The sequence below is a fragment of the Haemorhous mexicanus genome, chromosome 11, assembly GCF_027477595.1.
Source record: "Haemorhous mexicanus isolate bHaeMex1 chromosome 11, bHaeMex1.pri, whole genome shotgun sequence".
Classification (NCBI taxonomy): domain Eukaryota; kingdom Metazoa; phylum Chordata; class Aves; order Passeriformes; family Fringillidae; genus Haemorhous; species Haemorhous mexicanus.
In genome coordinates this window covers 24,116,265-24,137,524 of record NC_082351.1, presented here as the reverse complement: position 1 = coordinate 24,137,524, position 21,260 = coordinate 24,116,265, and the positions used below count along the sequence as shown (strand labels likewise).

The window sequence follows — 21,260 nt, the reverse complement described above, 5'->3', positions numbered from 1 at the left end:
CAGACCCAGTTTGCTCTGATGCTTTGCAAGTCAAAGTTAACTTGCAACTATAAAATTAAACTGTGTTCTTTACAAATTGATATATAACATGCAACAATAATCTCTGTTCATCAGATAGCAGCTTGAAGCATAAAAGTCTGGGAAGTATTAACAAAAATTTTGTCTCTCAGGTAATGAGATGTGACTCAAACACTGGGGAAAATAGGATGAGATTAAAAAAAAAACAGAACCAAACAAAAAATTCACACATCATTTTACATAGTCACTTTCTTATAAAAGCTTGTATAAATTTGTTTCTTAATCCACCCTCTTCTGCTGGTTCCTGTACTTTTGCTCAGCTTTACCTCATTTCCTGTCCTTATTTTTGTAACTTCTAGCCTGATTGGCACTCACCACTACAAATCAGGAGCTGCTAAAATAAACATCCATGGTTGTTATTTTGGCCATATCTTTTGCTGTGTCATCCCTTATCACCTCCTACAAGTTCTTGTGTATAATTCAGTTCTTTCCTATTTTTCCGACCAGATTGTTGTATCCATTCTCTTGGACTTCCCTCACCCTCAATGTTGCCTTGTTTATTCAGTCAGCACCCATGATTTTCTGCTTAATCAGTCTAGCTTTAGGAAACCTCTACTGAATTGGGCCAGCAAGCCTTACTTTTTTGTGCTCAAAAATATCTTTTTCTCAAGATTTCAGAAATTTGAGGTCAAAAAGGTGATGTCTTTGGCAGCAATGTTGTTTAAAAGGAATTAATGGGGCTGTAGACAACCTCTTAAGGGAGACTTTACACTGCATTGTGTCAATCCCTTCTGTCTCTGGGATGTCAGTAAGTACTTGTAGGCCAAGCTGGTGCCTGGTCCCACATGTTCCAGTCCTGCTTGAGGGAACTGCTTGTGCAGTGTTCCTTGCCTCAGCCCACCATACTGGGCTGGTAGGTGTCAGAGATGCACATGCCTGAACCACAGCTGGAAAAGGTGGAGGTCAGCTTTGTAGCTTCAGCTACCTCTTTACCAGTTAGTAAGCGAAACATTTGCTTCCCGAGAGGCCAGGGACCTGGGCAGGGGGAGTCAAGCAGGGGGAACATGTGGAGCCCCCTGAACTCTCCTGCACTGACAGCAAGGTGCTGTGGGGGAAGCATCTGTGACCAGCAGTTGCCTTCACTGACAAGGCTTCGCTGGAGCTCCCCTGTGGAATGAGTAGTGTTGGTTGTGACAGAAGCTGCCTCTGGTACAGCGAGTATGATGCTGTGTGGCAGCAGCATCTTTCATCATGGCTCCCAACACCAGGGAGGGCTGCAGCTGAATACTGGTCTGCTTTGGGAAGAATTTCTGCTGCTGACAGCTCTGAGGAAAAGACAGCTGGCTGCTTTACAGCTAAACTATTTTTGGCACTTGATGTGACACATGAAGTCACATCTCCATTTCATACTGAATTAGGTACAAGGCCATGGGCAAGCTGCCCTGCAGCTGGCTTTACCAAATCCCAAGCCAAGGGTTTGTTAATGTGCCTCAGGCCATTGCTTGAGGGATGCTGCTCTTGGCACCAGTGCCAAGTGAAGCAGTCCCAGGTCATCTTTTCCTCCAGTGGTGTTTTTGCTGTCTTGGGCCTGATGGTGAACCACATTTGGGAAAAGAGTAAGAACATCCCCAAGCACCTTATCACTTGGTTCCCAGTGAACTCACAGCTTGGCTCTAGAGGGAGCTGCTGTCCTGTCTGTCCCCAGGCTGTGCCAGTACAGGGCTAGGCACGGAGCTGCTTGGCTTGGACACCCCTAAAGAAAGGGAATGCCCAATTCCATGCAGCATGTGTGAAATGTTTCCCCTTTGTGGTTGCCCACAGCCCTTCTGTCCAGGGCAGGGGCCTGCCCTCTCCCCTCTCTCCAAAGCAGGCCTGTGGGGCTCTGTGTTGGCAGATGTACCATTTGTGCATTCCTGTTGCAGCAGTCATCACTCATGACTGTTTAACTACTGTGAGTAAGGTGTAAAGCCATTTCCTCTTGGTGTCACAGTGTTGGTTTCCTGCTCAAGCTGTTGTCTGAGGCAGGCAAAGGCATTGTACTGGAATTTTTTCTTGAATATTTTTCAGAGTAATTTTTCAGAGTAATTTTTCATTTTTTGTTTTCTCACTGTTTTTTTTTTTTTTTAACCCATAACCATGGTGATCTTCCCATCATTTTGAGGGTTAATTGCTCATAGGCAAAGGCTGTATAACTTTCAGAAATCCCCATTTTATAATCTAAACAATGGGCTGTGCTGTGAAAAACACACAGCAAGACTTCCTTGAGCTGTCCATCTGTTTATGTGCTTTCCTTATCCAGGTTTAATTTGGATTTGGATTTAGGAGCATGCTAGAGACACCTCAGTACAGCTGCTGTCAAGAAGGACCCTAGGTTTCTGTGGGTGAGTAGCTGGAGCCTGTTAAAAAGCAAAGCTGCTGCAGCTTCTGAAGATTCAATTGGTCAATACAGTTTTTCAGGATAACTGCAGTGTGTCACAAGGAATCACACTGGACATGTTTTTTGCTTTTTCTTTTTCTTGACAGTAAATCCAAGGCAGATGTCTTGTAAAGCAGGAGCATGTATGCACCCTGAGCACTTGCTGAAGGAAGGTGGAAGGTGGATTTGTAAATGAATCCACATGTGAGTGAGCAGTTGTTTCTAGGGATGGTTTAGTGCAGCAGTGTTTAGATCTTCTGTCTGTATTTACCTGAGAGATGAATGAACAGAAATATTCTCCCTTACTTATGCTGTTGTGCAGGATTTGGAATCACAGAAATATGCAGCTAGAAATAAATAGTGACCCATAGATTTGCTGCTATCAGATGTGTGGCAGTGTTGCAGCAGACAGATCCAACTTTCTGTTACAGACAGATCCACAAATGCAGGATGTGGAAGTAGTATTTGGGAAATACTCAAAAGCTTTCTGGACATGGTCCTCGGCAACTGTTGGCTTTTGGTGGAGGTCGGACCAGGTAAACTACAGAGGTCCCTTCCAACTCCAACTGATCTGTGATTCAGTAACAACCTTTACAAAGCAAAGCATTCGAAAAACATACTCTTAATTCTAGATCAGGTGTAGGTCATAAAGAGCTTATTGCATCACCCAAGTGGATGAGGCAGGGGAGTTTGTGACACTTTTTTGTTTCCTTTGGGACCTGTGGTAAGTTGTGCCATATACAATGACTGTGTTGGATCCAGAGGAACAGGGCACTGACTTGACTGCTCATGAGACAGTGGGGCTGGTGTCATGTTAACCCATGTGTTTCAAGAGTCATGTGCTGCAGGTGGCATGCAGGGAGGTGACTTGTGGCTGTTGATGGCACTTAATCTAATGTGTTAAGGGTACCTCGTAGTAATTTGTGATGTTTAAGTATCTCTTCGTTGTACCTGCTGGGGATTCTGTGTGTGTTTATTCAAATGTGCACTTAGGTGTTTTAATGCAGATCCAATGAAATGGGGCCTGGGGGGGCTTTTACTCTGCAGATGTGGTCAGACTCAAAGAATGATGGGGTTTTTTCCTCCCCTGTGATTTTTATTTCCTCTGAGGTGTTGATTAGAGATCTTGCTTACTAACAAACCAATACCCTTGTAATTGTCATCAGAGATTTTGAGTCTCTGCTCCTGTGCCTGTCTGAGGCTGGAGACCATCTGTCCATCTAGTGTGGAGGGGTTGGCCAAGTCCCTATGCCCATCCCTGCACCTGCCACGCGCTAATGATGCTGTTGAGTGGAGTTTCCAAACAGGAAGTCTAAAACCTATGACTTTCTATGAGTCTCATCGATTTTCTGTCTGTATGACTGTATTGCCTTCAGCACAGTGGGAAAAGGAAGCAAAACAAGTTCTGAATGTTTTCCTGGTTAGTTTTAGCTGCCAGTCAGGTGTGCAGTCACTGGGAAGGTGATTAACCCAGGCACCTCAGGTGCTGTTAGCTTCTTTCCAGGGCTGGGCAGTCTCACTCTGAGCTCTCCTGTCTCACTTTGCCCTCTATGTATTTATTTTAAGTAGCATGACAATTTTCAGTCACACTTCACAAAGCTCCAGGCTTCACAAAAGGGGAGGGTGGAGGAAGCAGGAGTTGCCCCCTTGCAGCAGGCTTGCTCTGAAAGCTGCTGTTTGCTTAGGCCAGCTGCCCTGAGTGTTTAAAAGCAACAATCCATCTTCTTGGTGAATGACCGGTATATGCTCTTACTGGAGGAGTTTTAGGAGGGTGAAATACCTTTAAAGGAACTGCTGTATTTAATCTTCAGCAGCACCAAAAGGCAGAATCATGAGGCGCTTTCTGGGCTGTGTGCTGCAGAATAGAGGCACTGGAAAGATTGTACAGGAGGAAAAGCCTGAGAGCATTAACAGTTGAGAATTTGGTAAGATCTTGGGAGAGAGAAAGCATAAGGCCCCCACATGATTTCACCTGCTTTGTGGCATAATGCCAAAGCAGTTCTCAGTGTACCTCCTGGTGGAAGGGCACACAGCTCCCCTTAACTGGACTGTCAAATATAATGGAAAATTGTATTGCAAGAGAGATTGACTATTAAATTGTAACCCCTATTCTTATACAAACATTTATCATTATAGTATTTAATTTACCAGCATCTTTTCAGGACAGATTGACTGTCATCTCAAATTCAATAACATGTCATCAGCATTTCCCAGGGACCCAGTTTGTGCTAAGTCTTCCCTTTACAAAGCCTTGTCGATATGGACAAAGTCTTTAAATTATCTCAGTTGTGTTCCAGAGCTGCACTTAGTCAGCCTTTTCCTTTTGAATTGGAAAGAACCCTTTTTGTTATTTCCGAATAATATCCACACAGCTGGTAATTATAAAGCAATTATCCCAACTTGGTTTATTCTATTACTGCTGTTCTAGTTCATTTTCTACCACAGGTGTAGGGAGATAACATGGGCAGATTTGCTGAAGTCAACTGACTTTAAAAGGGGGGGGAGGAGGGGAAGAGAAAGTTTCTACCAAATTTTTCCTCTCACAAAACTTGTGTCATGACAGGAAGAGTGTACTGTTGGTGTAATTTATGGTAATTATCCATACACACACACTAATTGTACCAAACCTGGAGTAAATTAAGCTGATAGAAACTCTTTACTCCAAAGTAGTGTTGAAGCCCCAGTAGTTCTATGACACTGATCTGTGCAGATTTCAGCTCAGTGCCTCTGGGCTGCAGAAAAACTGGCGATGAGCAGTTTGGTTCTGAGACACTGGGTCAGTACCATGCTCACTCACCCTTACCACTGCCCAGAAAAAAAAAATTATGAAAAGAAAAAGAAAAAAATAAGTTATATTAAATTAAATTGTAGAAGTTTTGCATTAAAACTGGATCTTTCTGGTTTTCATCATCTGCCATTAAATACTAAAATGTCCTTGGTCTGGAGGAGGTAGAGATTGTTAAGAATGGATTGAGAAGCCCTTGGTTCATAGGCAGTTAACAGTAATATGATTGTCTTGGTGTGCTGCACAGATGCTCTGCTCCTCTTGGGGTGGCGGCTGGTTGGCAGGGCTGCTCTCTGGGTGAGGCACAGACCAGCTGTGCCATGGGTGCTGGGTGATGCTCTCAGGCCAGGCATGCCCTGCACAGGCAGGGTCTTTGTGTTCGTCTAGGCCATAGGGAGAAGTCTGATCACTGACAGCCCTGGAAAAATCTTAATGAAATGACAAATTCCAAGAAGAGGTATCTTTACAAATGTGTATTACTTCCAAATGCATGTCTCTACATCTCAGAGTTCGCTGTGCGACACTCATATAATGCATAGTGTTGGTCCCACTGATTAATATTAATTCTTAGCACCAATTTTCCATTGATCTGTCCAGAGTTCCATGGTTTCTACACCTAAACCTTCTTAAGAAAGCAGTTGAGGAGTCACAACAGACCAAGAAATTATATTCTCTGGTTTCCAGCAGCTGAGCTCCTCTAGAAAATGAATCAATTGCTTCCCCAGGTGTCTGGTTTTCCTGTTGATGGGACAACAGAGAACCTTAGGGTTATAGGAAGGAGCCCAGGTAACCCCCGGCGCTGGCCAGTGTTGCAGCCTGCGTGGTTTTTTGCATTAAATATGGAATGATGAATCATGAGAGGTTACAGTTAAGTGTAACAGCATTTTTGTTTTGTAAAGCGCATATTCACGATCACGGACATGGTTCTGCGGCTGGGCAGTAGCGGTGGGTCGGCTGGGAGCTGTTCCAGTGGAGCGACCCGGGGAGCTGCCGGCTGGTCCCCGCCGAGCCGAGGGGGCGGGAGCGGAGCGTGCGGGCAGGAATCGCGGCCGCTCACCAGCTCCTCGCTGGGACAGGGGCCACGGCATCCAAACGACGCGCTCGATTTAAAACTCATGGATGGAGATTCCCTGCGGGACGCGGGTGGCTGCGGCTCCGGGCTGCCCGGCCCGGCGAGGCCTCCCTGCCGCGAGGGGGCGGCGGGGCCGGGCGGGGCCGCGCCGCGGCGGGCGCGCACCGGGCACGGGCACGGGCGGCCGGCGGAGCCATGCACGGGGAGCGGGCGCTGCTGCCCCGCCGGGACAAGGTATGGCGGGGGCCCGCGGGCGTTCCTCCGCCGGAGGACCCACCGTGGCCGTGACCCGGGGCTGGCCGGGATGGGAGCGTGGTCGGCTCCAGGGAGGAATGTCCGGGTCAGGAGCCGCCGGTGCGGCCGCACCTGCCCGGTCCTTCGTGGGTTCGCGGCGAGTACTTGTCGGGTTGGATTGCGCTGAAACAGCCTGTAACCTTTTTTTTTTTTTTTTTCTCCATACGTGGGGTTGTCTTTTGAAACTCACTTTTTTCCTCCCACTCGGAGACACCTTCTCGCAGGATTTGCCGCGGGAAGGTGTGCATTTGGGTGCCTCTCACGCTCCATTTTTCTGTTAAAAGCACTGACCGTAGTAGATCCGTTGTAGGTTTCACTGTTGCTGCTGTTCAGACAGGTGAAGCACTAGGAATGACTCGGGTGTGCTGCACTGTACAGTTAAACCGTGTGGCTTCTGCTCTCAATTACCTTCTTGGTCTCTTCACTCTTTAGCTAGTTGAGCCCCTACCCTTGTACTGGTATTTTGGAGTGCTTGGTCTGCCAAACTGAGGTCCCCTGTTGCACATTTGTGCTTGAGTTTTGAATTGTTTGAGGTGATTAAGTGGAGTCAAGTATGAGAGGTTTTGCTTTTTTTAAACTTTTGCTGGATCTCTGTAAAATATATGAAACTCTCCTGATTGATACTGTCCCCTGGCCAGCTGAAAAAAGGTACAATTTTTCAGAATTGGTTTGCATAAAAAAGGAAAACTCTTCTGTTGGTGAAGCTGCTGATTAGCACTCATGTTTCTCTCTCTCTCTGTTCTTAGATTGAGCGATTGGAAGTCAGCAGCTTGGCGCAGACCTCCAGTGCCGTGGCCTCCAGCACTGATGGCAGCATCAATGCAGACTCTGTTGATGGGACCCCGGATCCGCAGCGGACAAAAGTGGCCATCACACACCTGCAGCAGAAGATACTGAAGCTGACAGAGCAGATCAAAATTGAACAAACAGCCCGTGATGACAACGTGGCAGAGTACCTGAAATTGGCCAACAATGCAGACAAGCAGCAGAGTGCCCGCATTAAGCAAGTGTTTGAGAAGAAAAATCAAAAGTCAGCCCAGACCATCTTGCAGCTGCAGAAGAAATTGGAACATTACCATCGCAAGCTGCGAGAGATTGAACAGAACGGGATCCCTCGGCAGCCAAAGGATGTCTTCAGGGATATGCATCAGGGTTTGAAAGACGTTGGAGCAAAAGTCACTGGCTTCAGTGAGGGAGTGGTCGACAGTGTAAAAGGTGGACTTTCCAGTTTCTCCCAGGCCACACATTCAGCAGCAGGAGCTGTGGTTTCCAAACCCCGGGAGATTGCCTCCCTTATAAGGAACAAGTTTGGGAGTGCAGACAATATTGCTAATCTAAAAGACTCCTTAGAAGAAGGCCAGGAAGATGGGACAGGTGGCAAGGCTCTAGGTATTATTCAGAACTTTCAGTCTAGCCCAAAATATGGCAGTGAAGAGGATTGTTCCAGTGCCACATCAGGCTCGGTGGGAGCCAACAGTACAACAGGGGGCCCTGTGGGAGCTTCCAGCTCCAAAACAAACACTCTGGATATGCAGAGCTCAGGGTTTGATGCAATACTGCATGAGATACAAGAAATTCGAGAGACTCAGGCAAGACTGGAAGAATCATTTGAGGACCTTAAGGTTCGCTACCAGAGGGATTACACAATGATAATGCAGACCCTGCAGGAGGAGCGGTACAGGTATGTGCTGTGGTACTTCATTTGACAATCCAGTGCTGTGATTGCAAAGCACCAGAGTTGGGGATGGTAGTGCTCAGCAGGCTGTTCCCAGCAGCCTGATTCAAGTGGATAGTTCTGAGGTCCTCTCAGGACTATTCCCTCCCAGTTCTGCCTTTTATAAATATTTCTATCTTGCTACTCACCTCCCTCTCTGTACAAGAAAGAGATTGTAAGGAAAAAGGTTATTTCAAAATGTTTTCAAGATAAAAAGTGAAGCTGAAGAGGTCTAATAAGGTGTCCCAAACCCAGGAGTACATTGATGCAATTACTGTTATCAGACAGTGCTTTGCCCTGCAAAAAATCCTGAAAATATTTGGATTAAAGCAAATGACAGGGAACTAATGTGGACGTGACTTGACCCTGCCTTCTCCAACACTCAGATCCATATCTACCAGAGAAAGAAACATTCCAGCTTTCTTCAGGTTCTCTGAAAATACATGATCTTGCCCATGTGCCAGAACTAAGATACCCCTTCTCTTCTCTGCTCAGTCCACAGTGGCAGCACTCAGGGAAATGAAGTTGAATTAAATGTCAGATACTGACAATGCTCTTGTCGGGGAGATTATGGGGTGCTGGAAGCAGGTGACCCATGTTTCCATCAGTCTTCCCCTCACTGGAAGGGAATGAAAAGGTGAAGCAGTTGCTGCAGTACTGCTGGTCCCTGATGAAATCACAGGGGAAAGGTGACAGTGGCCTTCAATAAGGCAGCCAGACCGGCTGCCCCCACCTCCCTGCTGTGGAAAGCTGCCCTTGGAGAGGTGCTGAGGGAATACTTCCCTTTCCTTGCTGGGTGGGAGAGGCTCTCTGCAGACTGCCCTGTGCTGTCCTGACATCCCCCCACGCGCATGCTGGGAGCAAGGGCTTGACTCCAGGCTCTGAAGGGGAGAGTTACTAGCTGCCCTTCTGCAGGCATCCTGGACAGGATTCTTAAACTTTAAATAACAAATGCAAAGCCCAAGCCCTCGTTCTGGTGAAGGACAGTACACTGTTGTCATGAAGTTCTTTATGGCCTTCATTACTTTGCCAGGATGTGAAACACAACCTGAAAGGCACAGCAGAGCTGCTGAGGGTGTGTACAGGCTTGCTGAAGTGCCCTGTGCCACCTGCTGCACTGGTTTGTGCAGCGTAACATGGAGTTGCCCTACAGCTCTTTAGACATGCTTATGCCAAAACATTGGAAGAACTCTGGAAAAGGCTAACCTGCTAGGATCTGGTAGAGACAGCAGGCTTTCAGTGTGCTTTGCAGAGCTTGGGCAAACAAAGCCAGACCAACACTACTTTCTAATCTTGCTTTGCAATAGTCAGCAGTTTGACTGAAACCAGCAACCAGCACAGCAGCTTTGGTTCCTAGTGCTTTGGTGTCATCAAGTCATCCCAAAGCAATGTGGAGCTGGATCTTCTGCTCCTCAGCAGAGAGGTGCTGTTGTCTGTTGCTGTGTAGGTTGTTGTTTCACACATACAGCAGCAGCCATTCATGGTGGAACGCTAATGCAAGCACGGCCTAGCTGAAGGAGTGGCCTGAAAGTACAATAGCAGACCTTGGGGACTGATGTGTGCTGTCAGCTAAGCGGGCTGGTTACTGCCCAACACCACTGAGCAAGGTTCACATAGGTCCCATACTAGCTCACCATGAAGTCATATCTGTTATGTGCCATTATCCTTTGCAGAGCACTCCCCTGAGGTTAGACCAGACCCCAAGCACCAACCAAGGCAGCCTGGAGTGAAAAGCAGGGAGATTCTGATTTGGCTTATAAAAGCTTAAGACAGTAATTTAGACCTGTCATTTGGAATGTTGATGCAAATTAATTAAAGGTGTGACCTTTAAAGAGGACCAGTTAAACCACACTCTGTGCCCTTGTCTGTGTGGGTAACTGCATGATCAGCAAGAGCTCATGGATTAATCATGGTTAGATGACTACAGGACTGTACAAAGGTAGATTCTTGTTTTTATAGCTTCTGTATTTTGAACTATCACAATGATAAAAGCCTACATCACCTTAGAAGTGGACGGTGATGTAATGTGTCCAAGGGCAGAGGGTGCTGCTGCCTTGGCAGGGAGGGGTGGCACCTGTTCTTCCAACTGGAACCCCTCTTTCTTCTCAGCTCTCTTCAGGAAAAAGCTAAAAGAAGGGAAAAGAAGTTGTGGTTTAATGCTGGCAGGCTGGGGATTCAGATTAATCCTAACTGGCTTTAAAAGTTGTAAATATCTCCTAATTCTGCTCTGTTTATGGGAAGCTTTCAAAAACAAACACAGAGTTGAGCTGGAGCTTAAAAAAAAGTTTTTGGAGAAGTCTTTTTCTTGTCAGGTGACACTGTTTGCATTGTACCTGGAAGGTGGACAAAGAACATGCCATGACATTATCTTACCTGGTCTTAATCCATTTCCTCTTTCTTAAATTGTCTACTGTTTTGTAGGTTCTGATCTTTTTTCCCATTTTTGTTTGTGCAGTTTCTGTTTATCAGCCATGGCTTGCCTTACAGGTTTTCCATGACCTCCTTCATCTCCTCCCTCCCCTCTCCCTGCTTCCAAATCTTGTCTACCATCCATGTGGCTGCCAGTTTGCTAACCCTAGTCTCTGAGGCAGGGACTCACCTGTCCAGTTGCTCCAGTTCTCCCGCTCTGGTGCAGGCCTGGCAGCACTGTGGCAAGGCCAGGGTGGGCTGTGCTGCCCAGCACGTGCTGGCCCCTGAGCACTGCTCTGCTCTGCTGGGGCTGAGCCACTGAGGAAGGAAGAGTCTGATGGTACTTGGCCATCATTGTTTTCTTCTGCATTGGGAGCAGGCGCTGAAATGGCTTTTTGCTAATCTCATTATTGGAAGGTGGCAGTTGTTTACTGGTACGAGCAGGGACTTTCTGTGCTATCGAGACTGAAATAAAGTTCCTGCTGAGTATTTTCGTCTTCCTTGTCCCTTCAGGAACCTGTTCATACATGGCAAAACCATAAGCTCACATATTTGGAGTGTGGCCAGTCTAAGGTTTTGGGTTTCTTCCCAAGCCTGACAACCTTGGAAAGGGCATTTAGGTCTCCCATGCTCCTGTCAGAAGAAAACCTCCAGCCGAAAGGCTAGTCACTGGTGCTTCTATTTGTCTGGGTTCTAATGTAGTCTAATTGTCACACTTCAGTCTGTCCCCATGATGTGTTTTAAAATAGATCAAAGGAGCTAAACCTCTGAGGTCTGAGAGGGCTGGCAAGGCTGTTCTGGATTGTGGCCAGGCAGTGGAGGCAGCATGCTGGTGCTCACCCAGCCAGGACAGCACCAAAACATCCCTGCAAAGCTGTCTGTCCTCCTTCCAGGGAGGCTCGGAGCTGGAAGTACAGGGATAGGTGCAGGTGTCATGAGCAGCTTGTGCTCCCTGTTTGGAGCAAGCTCTGTCCTTCGTGTATCCTTCTAGATTGAAGACTTGGAGCATACTACAAATAACTTCTGGTTTTAGCTGTGTACTCCACTATTGGAAGCAGTGTGTTCAGTAGCATAAAGATGTTTTTAGTGACAAATAAAGATTACATGAAGGTTTGTATGACATAGCTATAAAAAGGTCCATCTTGAGAGACATCTGAAGACAGGTACTAAACTTCATTCAGTCTACTGCAGACATCTTTGTAGCATCACTTTGATCAGAGTTTCTTTACTCACCATAGCACTGAGTGCAGATCAAATGTCTTTTTTTATCACATCCCTCCTTTCCATATGCTGTGTTAGCTGTGCATTCTGCAACTATTACTTTAAAATGCCTTAAAGCTTTTTTTCAAAAATGAGATGGTCATAATTGTGTTTCTGAGCCTTTTTCAGACCACTTTTGCAATTCCCACACAGTGAGCCTCAGAAAACGTGGAAATACAACATGGCTATTTGAAATGAAGTGTTCCCATATCCCACACTTGAGCCAAGCACCCCAGCTATTTTACTGTGTCCATAGGAACAGCTCTGATGATCTCTGTGATACTTGTGACAGGCAGCATTGGTCTGCTGCACACAGATGTTTCTGGGCTAGACCTTGTTCTTTGTAGGAGAAATTTCACATTTTAAATAGTAAGAAAATAGTTCTTGAGGCATTTTCCATACATGAAGTGAAGTGGGATTTGATTATTCAGGGCACTGCTATATTCACAGACAAGTTTAGTTTGTTCAGTAGACCCTGGCACTGATGATTAGAGGCATGTATTTCATCTTAACCCTCTTGACAGGTAGCCTATCCCTTTTATTTGAGTAATACTCCCACTTAAATACAAACCAGCTTTCAATAGGGAAACCCTGGTTCTGGGCCCCTAAGTGCTTTTTAAATTTGAACACCAGTAGAAAGCAGCTGGAAAAAATTATTTTCGAAATTGTAGATATTGGGACAAGAAGTGAAAAGAAGCTGAATGGAGGATGTGTTATTTAAAAAATAAGTCAGGGTAGGTTAGTGGGGGCAAGGATATGTTTTTTTTAAAATAACCTAATTCTAGCAGTTGCCTGACACAGTGAGTTCTGGAAGTGCAGGTGATTCTTGGATGCAAACTGCAGCAGTTCTGGTGTTGAGCAGGGAGTGAAGTGTGGATTGGGAACGAGCTGGTTGTTCTGCAGTCTTCAGGGCAGGAAGATTGGAGCCAACCCTTCTGCTAATCATGTTCTGTTTAAACTCTTAACTATACAGATTAGCAGGGTTTCCTTATGTTTCCTGTAGATTGAGGTAGTTTTGAAGTTATTAAAATACAATTGTTTCCTGTTAGAGAACAGGATTTAAGCTCCTTGGCAACAGCTGCTTTATGAAAGGTGCTTATGTGAGAGGAGGTTAAAAAATACAATCATGCTGTTTTCAAAAATGCTTAAGTTTCTTTTTGTGTAATAAACACACTGCTGAATTTTGTAATAGAGTAACAAACTGAATATATTTCAAGTAATTGACACTACCTTTGGGGCTTGGAGTGAGTTTAGTTGTGATTTTTTTGGTTGTTGGCAAGTTTTGTTGTCAGTTTTAAGTTGTGTGGGAACAAAGGGCAATATTAATTATCTGGGATCCTTCTTTGTTAGCCGGTCTTCAAATGGCCATTCCCTTGTCAGTCCTGGGAAACCAGTTCTCTGGTGTGTCCCAGCACAGTTGCAGCACTCTTCTGGCACCTTTCTGGGCTCAGCCATGTCAGCTGGAAGTTGTCTTGGTTTCACTGCTGGTTGACCACATGTGTTTTACTGCTGCAAACTGTCATGCTGTGTCTGACTCCTTCTTAGTTTAAAGTAATATTGCATTGGGAACGTAAACAAAAATTCTTTTCATACTTGTCTATCAAAAACAAAACCCTAAGATTGTTTTTAAAGGCTAGCTTTTGACTACAGATTCTAAAACACAAAAAAAAAAATTGAAAAAAAATGAAAAGCAGGATTTGTGTCTTAGTTTCAGAACTTGCAATTAAATTCTTCATTCTAGATAAATATTTCTTATTTATCTTGTGGGTTTTTTTTTTTGTAGGAATTAAATTCAGTGGAGTCAAAAGAAAACCAAAATTTAAACAAGGAATTATCTCTGTGGTTAATTCCTTAGAAATGTCTTGGTTATTAGTATCAAGATTCAGATGATAAGGACTGTGTGGTAAGCTTTTTCCATCTGCTACAATGAGCAGACAGTGGAAAAAGCCCAATGGCCACCACAGCTGTGCCCATACCTTTGTCACCATCACAGCTACCATTTCAGTTAATTTATAACTCTCTTAGGAAGAAGCAAAACTTTATCTCTCAGAATTGTCATAACTCAGTTTGTTTAAGCAACCCTCTTCCTTGGAACTGCTCCTGGTTCATTCACCAGGAGCAAACTGAAAAATAAGCCTGCAGGTTAGTGATTCCCATGGCCTTCTTACAAATAATGTGATGGTATTTGCTTGTTAAGTTGCATCATTCATGGGAGATAAAGGAAAAGCAAATCAAAGATCCATGTGACCTCATGCAGAGATCAGACAGTAACACCATGTTCTCTGAGGCATCAGTCACATGTCATTTCCATGTAATTTTTACGCCCATTACTGTTCCAAGTGTAGATTAAAATGCTTAGGAGTTATGGTATTATAGAAGGGAACTGTTTGGTTTACACAGAAGTTTGGTGAATACCTCATTCTCTTCTTACTCTGTCCTCATTTTCTTGCTTCAGTTAACAGTTACCATGCAGTTGTGTGTTTTCTCCAGGTTAGGAACAGTATCACAGAGTTCACCTGGTAGAAAAAAGTAATTCCTAGCAAGAGGCCATTAGTGCTAGAGTGTGGTGTGTGCTGAGGCAGCCATGCTGGTGTTCATTGCTTGCTTGTCACTGGTGTCATTTTGCCATCCTCTTCTCATTAAAGCCATTGTACCACATGTTGTCATTTCTAGATGTGAAAGACTTGAAGAGCAGTTAAATGACCTGACTGAGCTCCACCAGAATGAGATCCTCAATTTAAAACAAGAGCTGGCCAGCATGGAGGAAAAGATTGCCTATCAGTCTTACGAGCGAGCCCGGGACATCCAGGTGGGTGACAGAAGCAATGACCCAAGTCCTGCCCTTTGCCTGCTCTTTCAGGAACTCATTCACTTTTGAAGTATGCCTGCACTTCAATATTTGATTTTAATCCTTGTAGCTTTATTGCTAAACTGCTGCATTTGAAAAGGTCCTTTTTCCGTCTCTGACCTGTGGGTATCTCTCCAGGTAACCTCCTCTGTAAAGCAGGGCTGTGTCCCACACAAAGGGAACCTGCTGCTCAGCTGCAGCAGAGCAGGAGCCAGAGCCCACTTTTTGTGCAGGCTTTTGTATTAGACACTCAATGGGCCATGACCCAAACACTTTTTTACAGTCGTGTTCCCTGTACACGGTCCTGGGGTGTGGTTGTGTCACTGATTTTACCGCAATGGTCACATACATCTAAGGAAAAATGGCTTTGTGTGTGCACTGCATTGAGTCAGGAAACAATTCTTTCTGTTGGCTTTGAAGAAATAAGGAGGTGTTTCTAAAAGAAAAGTTTCTTTTAGTATGTAAAAAAGGTTGTGAAACAGAGGTCTTGAAATTGGAGGCCCTTCTACAAAGCAAAGCAGGTGCTGACCCTTACAGAGAAAGGCCTATTCAGAAACAAGTCTCCTGACTATTGTAAGTACTTGCTGTGGTAGTTTTAACAGATATCTCAGTTCTGATTGCTGATGGGAGATATTTGTAGTGTGAGCAGAGAGTTGAAGGTTAAGAGTTCTCCCTTTTTCCTGCCGAGGTACTGCAGCCAGGTGATTTCCTCTGAAGACCAAGCAGGCTATGCTGTTCACACACCAGCTGCATCTCCGGTTGTCAAATGTTCTTCCTGGTCACTGCTGTTTGGGGCAGCTGAGCAATTCTGCCCTGTGCTTTCAGGGGTCCTAACCAAGGAGAGGCATTCATGTTTCATTGATCCCCACAGACATGATGCAGTGAGAAATGTAACAGGTGACAATGACCTTTAAGTTAAATTTAATCAGTGTCTGTGGACAGTGGTACAATGGCCCCTGGCAGTGTAAACAGGAGGCTTTCCCTTGGGCGAGTGTTACAACAGTTGGGTTGTGTTTGTTCTCCTCTCTAAATTCAGATGGCAGGAAGATTGAATTGAAGTGGGGATTTCTCAACAGTTTTTTTTAATTTTCATTGTATGATTCAGTACTTTTAGTGTAAACTTAAAAGTTGGGACAGCCTGTTTCTCAGCACTGCTGGGGAAGAGGGAAGTGTTTTGTTGTCTAAAAACTATTTAAGAGCATGGGCTACTGTTGCAGAGAAACAGTCCTAGTTCCTTTTTTGGTGATCAGTCTGGGAAGGACTGCTGCAGACTTGTATATCATATTTGCAGTTGCCTGTGTGTCTGGAAAAGGTGACTCTGAGGGAAGATTAGTGGAAATATTGTAACTTGGTATTTTCAAGAGCAGAAGTCTCTCTTGGTGTTAATTGCCTGAAAACCTCTCTCCTTCTCCCTAGCCCCCTGCATTGCATGTCACCAGTGTTTTAGTGCAGGTTGGGTTGGTCCAGTTGGGGTTCAGCCCGGTGAAAAGGTCTGACAAATCCCCCTTGAATCAATGGGGCTTTAAAGAGGTGGATTTGTGCAGGGTAGTCTTCTCCTTCCACCTCCTTTCATTTTGCCTCTTCCTGTAGGCAGGCAGTTCCATAAATCTCATGCTTCTTACCCTTCTAGATGTCTTTCCCCAGCCCTCACAGAGTCAGCTGGAGCTATGCCAGTGCCACAGCTTGCTGCAGTCTGGAGAAGATATCCTTCCTGCAATGGCAGCTGTGCAGTCCCAGCCCTAGTGCCCCTCACACCTTTCTCTGAGCTCACAGCTCACTAAGCAAGCGGAACACAGCTGAGCCTTTGGTAGTTATTTTTGTTGATGTACTTTTCTGCAGGGTTGCCTAGTTTTCTGCAAAGGGGTCAGATAAGCACAAGTGAGTCCAAGGAAGGTGATGGAAGTTGAGGTTCTGGGAATGCACATCCCAGAAGAAGATGAAGATTTCTGGCTAGGCACAGCACCTCTGTCCTCTGAGTAGCCTCTTGGAACCAAAGCTGAAGTGACCAGGTGGCTGGGTAGCCCCCTTCTGGCAGAAGCTGTGGGGTTTCCCAGCCTGGCAGCTCCATGTCAAGCCTTTTGGGTGTGGATGAGGTGCCGTGGTGTATTGCAGGCTGCAGTGCCCAGTCAGCAAGGGGCTTTTCACCTCAGATATGGGAAATGGCACTGCTTCCTCTGCTCGCACTGCAGGGCAGGAGCTCTGTGCATGAGCAGTGTGAGGTGAAGGGATGGTCCTGACTTGGCCTGGTTGTTGAGGTAACAGATGTGAACTTGAGTAACCCAGTATGTGCTCTTGCCCGCAGGAGGCACTGGAAGCATGCCAGACGCGCATCTCCAAGATGGAGCTGCAGCAGCAGCAGCAGCAGGTGGTGCAGCTGGAGGGGCTGGAGAATGCCACAGCCAGGAACCTACTGGGGAAGTTCATCAACATCTTGCTGGCTGTCATGGCTGTCCTCCTCGTCTTTGTCTCCACTGTGGCCAACTGCGTTGTGCCCCTGATGAAGACTCGCAATAGGACGTTCAGCACTTTATTAATAGTGGTTTTCATTGCCTTTTTGTGGAAGCACTGGGATGCCATCACCGGCTACTTGGAACGATTCTTGTCTCCCCCCAGATGATGGTGGCAGGAATGGGCTGTGCCGCTCCCTCCTGGCGCTCTTGGTGAGCAAGTGTGGCAAAGATTAGTCAGCGACTACTCTGCTGAAGTTTTAAAGTGTCCGAGTGAATTTGTTTACATTTAGAATAACGTTTTTTCTCTGCAAGATGCATTGCAATAGTATTTTTTAGATTTTATTCAAGAACTCTTTTGGCAAGAATCCTGGATAATTTTTATGTAGCATGGTTCTCTTTGGATGCAAATCTTAAGATTCTTTAAAGTGTACAAAAGAATAAAATACAGAAATTTGGAGCATACCAATGGGCAGTTTAAATTGTGGCTTGAACTACTGTACTAAACCTGTCAGGAAGAAGAGAACGTGGTTAGCTTAAGATGAGCAAAGCTCAATCTAGTGCACAGCCTTGAATGATGGTACCACAGCAAACCTGTAACACTAAACTTTTACTGTGAAGTCTGCTCACATTCCATGTCCGAGTGTATGCGTTGAGTGGTTTCTTTCCTTAAAAAGAGAAAAACAACGTGTGGATCCCTCTCCCAGCTCAGCATCTGGGTTCGCCGTTTGTGTTAACCTGACTTCAGTAACTTTCTGTAAGGCTGGCTAACTTGGCTGAGTATATGGAGTGGAAGCCTCATGCCATATACAGTAACTGCACAGTCGTGCTACAGTATTTTGAAGTAGTCCTTGAAATACATATACTCTTTAAGCAGAAGCCCTTGGTCGCACTTTTAAGGTTTTTTTTTAATATATGTATATTCACAGATTAAAAAAAAATCCGAACCGCATACTTGAAGAGTGTAATACTCAAACTCTCAGTGCTTCCTTATTGTTTCTAATAGGATTTTTTATTATAATTATTATTATTATTGGGTTGGTTTGTTTTTTTTTTTTTGAAGGGGTTGGGAGGGTCATTACTTTTTTCTTTCAAATAAAGAAGTGATGTTTTTAAATGAAGAAATGCGTGAATAATTGTGAGCCGTCTTGTCCTGAAGCAGTTCTGAGGGCAGAGAGTAGTTTCTAGTGTCAGCCTGTCAAATGCAGCACTGTCCATATGCCATTTGTCTGTCCTCCTGAGCTTAAAGATGCAGCATCATGGAAAACATCTGTTTTCTCCACACTTTTTTGTCATGCAGGACTTTTTTTCCTTTTTCCACATGTGAAGGATGCAATGTTTGTATTTTTTGTTTGCATGTCATCTCTCATTCCAGGCCTCAGGATAAGAGCAAGGAATTTCTGCTCATCTCCTCCTAGGGAAAAGACAGGTTCTTTTGAGGAAAGAAATACTGACTCAACAGTTCACTTAACAGAATAGTTATGTCAAAAATAGTTCTAATTAAAAAAAACAAACAAACCCTGAAAAGTGAAACCAAAGTTTTCCTCCTGTCAGGCTCTGGTAAGATTATTTGTGTCTGTATCTGTGGTGTGCCATCCTCTTTTTCAGCCACAGGGGCCAGCACTTGGTGCAGACACCTTTGCAAATCTTGAAAGGCAATGCCAGCTTCAAGTGTAAACCCAAGTCTTCACAATGTGCCATTACTGGTGACCTGTTGGTACAGGCAGACAGCCCTCAAGTCCAAGGAATCTGTGTTCATTCTGTGCTGATTTTTCACTGCTGTCCCTTTTACCATAACAGTGCCAAGATTCATCTTTTGTCTTCATGAAATCTAAAAAAACCTCCAGGATTCTGTCAAAACCATTTATGGTGTTTAGTTAGGTCTTACTGTTTTCCTTCATTTCAGGATCAACTTCCCTGTAGGAATCAGATGTTGCCCAAGTGACCTAATCCAGTTAAAATCATACATGGGCATGTATGAGACATGTACAACAAATATATACACACATATATAGGCATTGTGCTATGATACAGATTCTGAGTTCTGAGAAATTCCCTCAAACAAGGGTAATACTTTGAGTGTTTTCTGATTGCCACCAAAGGCAAGCCCTCACTGTCCAACCATCTTTCTTCCTCCAAGGGTTCTTTTTTTCTGTAGTCACAGGAAACTCAGGTGCCCTTCCCCCAGGGATCCCAGTACACCTCTCTGTCACCATGTGCACTAATCTGCTCCTGTCCTAATTAAAACAAAGATTGACATTTACAGCTGACTCAAGCCAAAACTGCTTGTGCTTTCTGCAGTGCCACAGCCAGAGCAGAGGTGCGTGGCGATTCCCTCCCTTGCTCCTGGCTCCAGTGAGGCTCTTCTCTAGTGACTCACATTTCTTGGCTAACTATCATCTGGCCATTATGCAGGTTTTGTCAGAAACAAATGTGTGAATAACAGTAAGAACTGATTTGGCACATAACTGAAATACTTTGTTGCCTTTTTTTTCTGAAACCTGGCCTTTGTGCCTCTTTTTCTCAGTCTTGTTGACACTAGAATTGCTTAAGGTAGGTTTTCATGTGGTCAAATCAGGAAGGAGTTAAAAGCCAGTGGCTCTGGACACTCAGTGTCTGTAGTATTAAAGGAAGTGTTTGTCCCTCTTCTTTATATCCTAATTTCATTTATTTTCTCAACTCTGTCATCTTCAGTAAATACCATTTGCTAGCTTGCCAGAAGGTGCAGGCTTAATAGAAACTGACATCTCAGAACTCTTTAGTGAAGGCCATATACATATGGGTCTGGACAAAGTGTCTGTCTCTTTCTCTCTCAACAGTTTCTTCCATTCCAGAAAGTAGTCTGCAGTAAAGTCATGTATGATGCTGCATCCACTTCTCATATCCTAACACAACTGCCATGTGTTTTGCCTTTTGCACTAGCAGAACATTTTGGGGTTTTCCTCCCTCTTCAATTTGAAAGTCTGTGATGATTTCTAATAGCTTAATGATGATGTTGTTGGAAATGTGATTCTAGCTTTAAAGCTCCCTTTCCTTGTACATGGTTGTGTTTGCTTTCCTGATGGAGTGTTTCTGGATGACGCGTAGAAGACAGTTTCTGCTGTGGATGTGAGTGCGTGTGTGAGTACCTTTAATAGCCTCCTTTGTAGATAAAAACTTTTTAGTGACCATCTCTGAGTTGCAGAATGTTTCCCAAAACATTTCATATTCGGAGTTGAAGTGATTTAGAAATTGCTTAGATGTGTTCAGCACATACAGCCTTGGCAAATAAAAAGGGAAAAGTATAATGGACTGTATAAGTTCCAAGAGCAGCACCTCCTCATTAACATTTGAGGGTTCAAGTGAAGTTCATCTATTTCCCCCATTTCCTTCAATATAAAGAACAAAGAAAATCTTGATGCAAAAAAAAAATACTTTTAAAACTTTTACAAAGTACTTTTTTCTCTCATCCTCATTAGTTTATTTCAAGGGTATTCAGCATGCTCCCAGCAGTTGCTCTGTTGGTTTATTCCAATCCCATGCGTGCTTAGGTGGGATCAGATGAACTGCTGACTTTCGTGCGTGTTACAGGGAAGCACTGTCTGTCAGCTTTGAAAATATGCATTTTTTAAATTAAAAAAAGAAAAGGCATTATAACAAAAGAAGCCAAGCTACAAAGAGTTCAAGATTGAGTAGTTTTGCCAGTTTTTAAATGAATTCTGAAAGTGGCTAAAGAGTTACCCTGTGTGTCTGTGTTGTGTATGCCAGGTGGTATAGTCGTAGGCAATTGACTTAGCTGTAAGTGTGTTTTAAAAGTGTAAAAAAATAAGCAGAAAAACTCACTTGCACGGGTTGAAAAGTACAGAAATGACACTTGTGAACGTAACACTGTAGTTTATAGATCTTAAGCTGCTAATTGTTGAGAGAGATTTACATTTGTCTTGTCTGATTGTCGCAGATTTATCTGTGGCAATTTTACTGTATATAAAAAACTTTAAATAAAGACCTCAGCTATTAA

General features: G+C 44.5%; 1 protein-coding gene across 8 annotated transcripts in view; it reads left to right on the top strand.

Moving 5' to 3' along the window:
* TMCC1 (transmembrane and coiled-coil domain family 1) overlaps positions 1-21,260 on the top strand; it is a 74,099-nt gene extending 52,839 nt beyond the window's left edge. For 7 of the 8 annotated variants that reach the window (XM_059856908.1, XM_059856905.1, XM_059856903.1 and 4 more), the window contains 3 exons: positions 7,332-8,266; positions 14,642-14,777; positions 17,119-21,260. In XM_059856908.1, the coding sequence (XP_059712891.1) occupies positions 7,332-8,266; positions 14,642-14,777; positions 17,119-17,433 (1,386 nt within the window). In that variant the 3' untranslated portion in view covers positions 17,434-21,260. Of the gene's footprint in view, positions 1-6,443; positions 6,526-7,331; positions 8,267-14,641; positions 14,778-17,118 lie in introns of those variants that run through there. The other variant, XM_059856906.1, reaches the window with a different exon arrangement.